Raw genomic sequence first — 8,804 nt, 5'->3', positions numbered from 1 at the left:
CCAATGTGCGATTAGATGGTTGCCATGGGAGAATCTCTTGGTCATAGAAGCCAAGATCATAATAATCCAATGGGATGATGGGGGTGAAATTTATGGGTGAAGAGAGGTAGTATGCTATAGAGAAGGTGTTGAATTTATGGGTGAAGAGAGGTAGTATGCTATAGAGAAGGTGCTGAATTTATGGCATGTATATTTATGCATTTGTGTTTAAGGAAGAAGGATGAATTTTTTGGTGAAGAGAAGTGGTTGATGAATTTATGGCATGTAATCGCTGCATTTAGAGAAAGAATGGGCTGATTTGTAAGCATGTATGTTATGCATTTAGACAAAAAAGGTGGCTGAATTTATAGCATGTATGTTTTTTCCTTTGGATGTAAGGGAGGGGTTTGAATATATGGGAGAAGGGGGCTGAATTTATGGCATATATGTTTATGCATTTGGATGTAAGGGAGGGGGCTAAATTTATGGGAGAAGGGGGTTGAATTTATGGGTGAAGAGAGGTAGTATGCTATAGAGAAGGTGCTAAATTGATGGAGTGTATATTTATGCATTTGTATTTAAGGGAGAAGGATGAATTTTTGGGTGAAGAGAAGTGGTTGATGAATTTATGGCATGTATTCATTGCATCAAAGAGAAAGAAGGGGCTGATTTGTAAGCATGTATGTTATGCATTTGGAGAAAAAAGGCGGCTGGATTTATAGAATGTATGTTTTTGCCTTCGGATGTAAGGGAGGGGGCTGAATTTATGGGACTAGATGGGGGCTTCATTTATGGCATGTATGTTTATGCATTTGGATATAAGGAAGGGGGCTGAATTTATGGGAGAAGGGGGCTGAATTTATGGGTGAAGACAGGTAGTATGCTATAGAGAAGGTGTTGGATTTATGGCATGTATATATATGCATTTGGATTTAAGGGAGAAGGCTGAATATTTGGGCCTATGAACTAGATGGCCCCTCATGCAAAGTCATTGTTATTACAGTTAACTTAAGAAAGGAAATATCAAAAGCGGACATTAGATTAGCATTGAGTCAGTTCATCAGACTATAATAACAATAGTTATCAATCATAAGAATGAGAACTATTGTTATTACAATTTAACTGATTGCTAATCTAAGCTTGTGAACTAGATGGTCCCCATGCAAAGTCATTGTTATTATAGTCTAATTCTAGCTCAATGCTAATCTGAGCCTATGAATTAGATCATCCCTCAAGCACAATCATTGTTATTACAGTTCGATTCTGACTGAATGCTAATCTGAACCTATGAATTAGATGGTCCCTCATGCATAGTCATTGTCACTAAAACAAGCGTGGTGGTTGTTTGGGATTAGTATATTGTTTGGGATTTACATTTTTCCTTATTTGGGATTTATTGATTGGAACTTAGTAAAACAAGCGGGGTAATTGTTTGGGATTTACTAAAGGTTATATTTTGTGGGGGTTGCCAGTTAATCCTAAACCAACAAAAATGCATTTCCTTGCCAGTGCCTACCTCCTCTAGCCTTAACTATCATACAACTAACCTATCATATTCATCAATGCAATGTGTGGGAAATCTATCAATACATGGGTCTTCAAAGATGGCAAAGATCTCACTGGATTACATTGTTGCACATGTCAAGATGCCTTGATTTGACAGATTAGAATATGTCAACAATTACAGCTTGGATAGCAGGAGAGCAAACTAGTTATAAAAACCTGACAAGTCTTGAGTGAAGGAACAGCCAAGGAACATACATGGAAAGCCACAATAGCAACGATATTTTGTCTGCCACTTGTCCTGATCAGCTTGATGAAGCCATTTCGCAAGGGGTCCCTTGGCAACCCAAGATTGTCATAGATGAGATTGATCTCTTGGAGGAGGAGCATAGAGTTCCCAAGAGTGTCATTCACAAGATGGTCATATTGCAGAAGGAACTATGGGAAGGCCTTCAATACTATAAGAACCCACAGTTTGTGAAGTATGTTGCTGACGGCTCCCACTGTGCGAAGTGTCGAGCCCTTGTCCTAGAATCCTTGCATAAATATAAATTCCTTCAAAGACTTGATCTCTTGGAATCTTGGATATATATCACCCAGGACTTTTTTAGGGGTTGACCACCCCTCTAATAAAATCAGCTTTTCAATAGAACTTGAGTTAAGTAGTAAATTGGTCTTCTTTGAAAAACAAAAGTAGTAAATTATCTTTGTATTTATCCATCCTAAGATACGATGGTGGTCTCTTTTTGAAATGTAGAAGAGTAAAACTTGATTGTATACCACTCGGGTATATAACTTTAGGGGCTGACCGTACATTTGGCTTTTCTATATAACTTCAATTTTAAAGTAATAATTCGCCATGTATCTGTCCTTGGATATGATTGCTTCACTCATATGGATTTTATAATTTAAAAATGTTGCATTTAGTTGGATTCAAAGGTTCTATTTTCTTTTGACTACTTCACTTGGTTGGACTTTATAATTTGAAAATGTTTCCCTAAGTTGGACTTTATAATTTGATGGACATTTTCCAATCATACAGTACGATTCTATAGCTTACAATTCATTTAGGATTTGTGATCACCAGCCCGGTGGCTGAATTCTGATAATATATAAAGAGAACCAGCCTAAACTAGGGGACTATTTTAGTATAGCACTTTGCAACAATACGATTTGTTTCAGAATAGCAAGGTGGTAGTGCAAGATACGTAGTCAGGATAAGTGTTTGTGCCAGCAAAGTGGTTGGTTGCACACTAGGATATTAATTGCCACCAGCGTGGTGGTTTGCTTCTATTATTACAAGATGAATGGCATGCAATTCATTTGTTTAGGATTTGTGGTCACCTATGGATTTGTGTTCACAACCCAATGGTTGAAATTTGACTATAGTTAAAGAGAACCATCCTCCTAAAGGGGACTCCATAAAAAAATCAATTTTCTATTATTTCGCCAGCCTAGTCGTTGAAATATGATAATAGTTAAAGAGAACCATCCTGTCTATGGGAGCTATTTTCCTTGTGTGCAACCAAGGAAAATGCAATTGGATCCCATTAGATGACTAAAAACAATCACGGTGATTATTTGGGATATACTAAAAACAAGTGTGGGGTTAATCTATCATTTGGGATTTACAAAAACAAGCGCGATCAACCACACTGGTGTTTACTGAACTAGCCACGGTTGCATGACATTCCAATCACTGGCCTAATTTGGTAAAATAACCATATGTTGTTATTCTGTTACAAAATATATTGCTGTTACTTTCTGTTCAACCACACTGGTTCAGGACAATCACATAACTGGTGTTTGAGCTACCCAACCACGATTGTATGATGTTCCAACCACTGAGCTGGTTTAGGACAATCACATTAAGTCCAAGCTAGCCTGGTTCTAATGCTTCTAAACACAAATGGGCCAAAGGATATGCTATTGGGTTTGATGTTGTGTATTATGAAATGCAATGACCTTTGGCATGCTTTGTTGAGATATCGAGCTCCACTCATGATATGCCAGGGTGACCGTTGTGCATTTATGTCACCGACTTGTTAGCTGCAGATGCGGTTGGTACACCGCCCATAAATAATAGCTGAGTTAGTATGCCACCTTAGTTAGCTGAGTTTGGTTTGAGACCCACATATAGGGTTATTCTATTTCTTTGTACAAGAGTTCTTTTGGCTTTCACAACTAAGAAGAGGAAAACTGTTTTCAGCCTCCACCTTTGTGTGTATTCCCCCATTGTGTATGTGAGAAAGCCGCAAGTGAGATTCCTTCCTTCTCTGCCACTATCTTCACATGCTTATGAGCCATATAGCAGGCAAGTGCATGGAAAAAGAAATAATTCAAAATAGGTAATAGTGTTGGATTTATTAAAAGATCTTTGCACACGCACAAATTGCACATTTTCAACCTCTTCCATTTTAGGGTGAATCTACATGCCAATACTAACAACTATCAATGTTTTAAGACACCATGTGGTAGTCTCACTAGTTTGGATTCTAAATTTTCAATTCGTTTTGGTTTTCAACAAATCCAAAAAAGGGTATGGAGTGTGCCCTCAAATGGATGTGCATCATTTTAGCACAACATTGGAGGCCCATTAATCCATGCCTAATGTTCTCATTTAAGTGTGTCCTTGGGTTGAGGAAGAGTTCACGTAATCTATTTTTGAATGATTACTTGGTTGCATGTATGTACAGAACAAAATTTTGATGTTTTTAAATAAATTGCTGTATCCTATAGTCTTCAGGATGCATGCTTCACATGCAACATAGCACTTGTAATGCTTTCACAGTCTCATTCCATATCCTTATTCCATAATTTTTTGGTCTTATGTTCAAGTTTGGAATGTGTACTACAACTCAAAGACAAAGTTTGATGAATCTCATTGAGCAATGCATAAGTTATGGGTCATGCAAGATACCTATATACAGAAAAGTCCATGAACCTCACCAGAAATGTCTACATCAAAGCAAACAATGACCTTGGGGGTTGTTAACTCTAGAGATTGTAGCACCTATTCATGAATTTTGAATTATTATGACCTCTAAAATAATTTTTATAATTACTTTTGAATAAAAATTCAAAAAGCAATAGAATTCTCTAAATGACAAACCATAGTTACAACAAAAAAACTCTTAAAAGTTAAGCTAATTGTGAGGATTTCTAAAAGCAAATGCAAGAAATTGTAAAAGCACTTGATGAAACTACATGAGATCAATTTAACATGACACACTTTAAAATCTCAAGACTTAATAATGGTGTCAAGTAACACTTAAAGAATTTCACAAAGCATCAATGGTAAAAACTTAGAGGACTTTATAATGGTGTCAATAAACACAGGAGCTTGCATAAATTACAAGTAGCAACAGTAAGCCTTCTTAGAGAACACCAAAATCACGATAATTGGTAAATTTTATATCTAGTCTACATCAATAGCCACTTTTTCCTCTACATGTTTCCTATAAACGTCATCCAAGCAAACCATAATTATATAATGCTATTAAATAATAAGAGAAAACTCTCTATCTTTCTATAATGGCTTGGGCTTTACCTTGAGGATATCATATATGGCCCACACTCTAAATTGAAATTCTATTGACCAAACTCTATAGCTCTTCTTTGTTTGAAGTCAAAGTTTGTATGTCTTTTCAACCTTTTATTTTCTTAATCTTTCTCCTCTCCTAATGCTTCTTAGCAAAGAACTCTTCTTTCTTGTATTGTGTTAATGGTCCATGTTAATGCTTGTGCTCCTCGCAAAATCTTTGTACCTTAGTAACCCACTTCCATAATAGATATTGTTGTCAAAAGATGCATTTTAAATATGATATGGAAAGAAGGAGCAACTAAAATAGTGCTTTTGCAACTATTGGGAGGAGGAGATTAAAAAGGAAGTGCTTTTGCAATAAGGAGGAGATGATAAATGAAGTGCTTATGCAAAAACAAGTAGATGAGAAAGAAAGTTCTTTTGCAATAACAAGGAGATGAGAAAAAAAGTGCTTTGACACCGAGGATGAGACAAGAATCCTTTACTGAATGGAGGTGGTAATTTCACCAAGCAAAAGATTTGAAATATGAACGATTTGGAATAAGTGCTTGTTGGCCTCCCATGAGGTAGGTCTTAGTGAAGACGATTCCCAAGAAGAGAAAAAACGTTATTTTTGGCCTACCTGAAGAGGAGGACTAAGTAAAGGCAACGCTCCAAGAAGCGAAAAAGACCACATCTGCTTTTCTTAATTTCAAAAATAAATAAATAGATGGCATGTGATCTCCAACCTTTCCTCCCTCTTTCTCTCTCTTTCTATTTCAAGGCAACATTTCCTCCCTCCCTCTCTCTCTCTCTCTCCCCCTTCTTCTCCTTGGTACACATCCAAGTCATCTCTCTTTCATTCTCGCTCTCTCACGCTCTTCCCCCTCTTTTCCTTGTTGCAGGGTAAGCCACTTAAACGCCGTTCACCTTGTTTGATTTTCAGAAAATCATGAGGTATTTTATGATCCACTTACTATTTTCTTTTCTACAATCCTCCATATTTTTACCCTCCCTCCCCCCCCTCTCTCTCTCAATTCATCATGTCTCCACCCTCTTTTAGAGCTGCAAATCCAATTAGTCTTCTTTTTTGATATTTTAGATTTTGGGCAGGCGTTATAAACGATTTATTATGGGTTACTATAATTTCTGTATTCCCAATAATTCTCATCATGAGACATTTTTACATGATGAATGTGGGAATAAACACTAGTTTGTTAGGAATGCAGGACACTCGATGCCATCCTTCTTGGATTCGTCGCACCCTTCCCTAACGTCTTTCCTGCGTCCAAATCCTTGCCGACCGTTGTTTCCGGCAGGAGAAACCGCATGTTCCGCCGGTTCAACCATGTTTCTCCGCCCGCTCAACTATGTTTCGCTATTTAGATGTTCATTTCTCCTCCTATCCCTCAACCCCTCTCGTTGCAGCTGCCATGGCTCGGTGCGACTTCAACCTCCTTTGCCACCTCCTCCTTGCTGCTGCTTTAGCTTCAACCGCATGCGCTGGCGCACGCCAGGTATTCTTAGTCTTGAGCTCTATATATATATACGTTTTCCGTCGGACGTGTTTTTTTTATTTGTTCTTGTTCCGTTGGTGCGCAGTCGTACGTTGTTTACATGGGCAGCCACGCAGGAGCCGTGGATTCTTTAAAGATCCAAGCGGCTCATCACGGACTGCTAGAAAAAGTCGTGGGCAGGTCCTTTTCATTCTGGAGCTTATTTGTTTGTCTCTCTAGGAATGCTGATGGCTACCCGCATCATTAATTAACACTCGTGATAATCAGCTACAAGCATAAAATTTGTCGGTTAATTCTTTTCCTTCCGCCACTGAACCAGCACACGACTAGCAAATCGTCAAAGAGTGTAGCAAACGTGGCTGCATTGTTTATGCACTCTTCCCTCTTTTTACTCGGATCTTATTACAACAGTGATAAAGCATTGAATCGCCTCGAAAACGATCGAAACGGTCCAATTTCAGTAGTTACGACAATCTTAGGTCGCGCCATGAAGCTTTTAAGCTTCGTTCCTGTGGTGTTTCCAGCAGAGATTCTGTCAAGTAGTTGGCCTATGGTTGCGGCTTTGATTCTCTCCGGGTGACCTGCGTAACAATGCTTCGACCTTCGAAGGTGTCGAGCTAAGTACAGTTTATGGAGGAGCAAAACAGTCGCAAAGGGGAGGGGGGAAGAGAAAAGAATAAAACTGCCATGACTCCTTTTGTTTGCGTTGTATATATTAACTCGTACCTGGAATGGTAATCTCACTGCTTTCCTCTGCGGTTGGACCAGCTATAAAGCAGCCCAAGAGTCAATGATCTATAGCTACACGCGTTCCATTAATGGCTTTGCTGCAATACTCGAGCCTCATCATGTCTCGGCTTTGTCAGGTATATATTGGATCAACATATATATTTCTACTCTCATGCATTCCATGAGTCAATTGGCTTTGTTGTGCATAAGTGCATTTCTTTGCCTGATTTGAGTTTTGTTATAATTTCTACAGCCACGCCTGAAGTTATATCAGTCTTCCGTAATAAACTCAATAGCTTGCACACTACTCGGTCATGGGAATTCTTGGGCCTGGAGCAACTTTCAGGAGTCACACCCAAATATTCTCTTTGGAAGAAAGCTCGCTATGGCGAAAATATTATTATCGGCATGTTTGATACAGGTACCTTTTTACCTCTGACGAGTTTATTCATCAATGGATGATTTGACGTACGTGATTTATGAATGCCGTCGGAAGTAATTGACATGGTGATCTTGAATTTTAGGAATTTGGCCGGAATCCAAGAGTTTCAATGATGACGGTTTCAGCTCTATCCCTACGAAATGGAAAGGGGCTTGTGTGAGCGGAACCAATTTCTCGTCAGCCAACTGCAACAGGTAGGTAGCTTGTGATTGGCTTAAAATGTGCTCTTATCTCAGCCACGCTCAATCTCATGCAGCACTGATTGCTTGCCTATGTTCTCACGTAATTCATTCAGGAAGCTAATAGGAGGTCGCTACTTCATCAAAGGCTACGAGGCCGAGAATGGGCCTTTGAACGAGACTGCAACAGGGGATTTCTTATCAGCAAGGGACAAGGACGGCCATGGAACACACACATCCTCCACAGCAGGTGGTAGTGCCTCTGTTGGTGCCAACATATTCGGATTCGCCAATGGAACTGCGAGAGGAGGGGCTCCCATGGCTAGACTGGCAATGTACAAGGTGTGTTGGACAGGCGGTTGCTTTGATGCTGACATCCTCGCAGCTATGGATGCTGCCATTGAAGACGGGGTTGATGTCTTCTCTTTGTCAATTGGAGATTTCGCTAGTGGAGACTATTTTTCAGATGCTATTTCGATTGGGAGTTTCCACGCGGTGGCTAAAGGCATGGTTGTTATTTGTTCTGCGGGAAACTCTGGTCCTACTCCATCTTCAGTTACTAACGTTGCTCCGTGGATCCTTACGGTGGCCGCCAGCAGCATCGATAGAAAGTTCCCGACTGTTGCAACTCTTGGAGACAAATCCAATTATACGGTCGGGTTTGGTTCCTTCCCTTGGAACGGTGTTACGAGAGTAATGTGTGTGAATAACAATTAACAACTCGCTTGAGGACTAGCACATTGCCACCCTCGCTGTATGTGAACCAATCATCATGATGCATAGTGTTCTTTGGTGTTCTATGTCCTCAATTCTCTTTCTATGTATCATCAGCACCAAAGACATGCAATGCCGATTGTGTTCAAAACCCATGCATTCTTGTAGGAATGTTGCACTATATCTCTAATGCTTCTTAAGACAATGTGTCGCACTGA

The 8,804-nt window shown here is 39.4% G+C and overlaps 1 protein-coding gene across 1 annotated transcript in view; it reads left to right on the top strand.

The window, feature by feature from the left end:
- Positions 1-6,438: 6,438 nt before the first annotated feature.
- Positions 6,439-8,804, top strand: part of LOC147887058 (subtilisin-like protease SBT5.3) — a 7,716-nt gene continuing 5,350 nt past the window's right edge. The window contains exons 1-6 of the mRNA XM_087394094.1: positions 6,439-6,522; positions 6,608-6,702; positions 7,291-7,388; positions 7,505-7,672; positions 7,776-7,887; positions 7,989-8,531. Of these exons, the coding sequence (XP_087250220.1) occupies positions 6,439-6,522; positions 6,608-6,702; positions 7,291-7,388; positions 7,505-7,672; positions 7,776-7,887; positions 7,989-8,531 (1,100 nt within the window). The remainder of the gene's footprint in view (positions 6,523-6,607; positions 6,703-7,290; positions 7,389-7,504; positions 7,673-7,775; positions 7,888-7,988; positions 8,532-8,804) is intronic.

The sequence above is a fragment of the Dipteris shenzhenensis genome, chromosome 23 (assembly GCF_047967505.1).
Source record: "Dipteris shenzhenensis isolate YYH24624 ecotype China chromosome 23, Dip_SZ_1.0, whole genome shotgun sequence".
Taxonomy (NCBI): Eukaryota; Viridiplantae; Streptophyta; class Polypodiopsida; order Gleicheniales; family Dipteridaceae; genus Dipteris; species Dipteris shenzhenensis.
The sequence above is the reverse complement of the archived record's forward strand: the minus strand, read 5'-3'. Positions and strand labels throughout refer to the sequence as shown.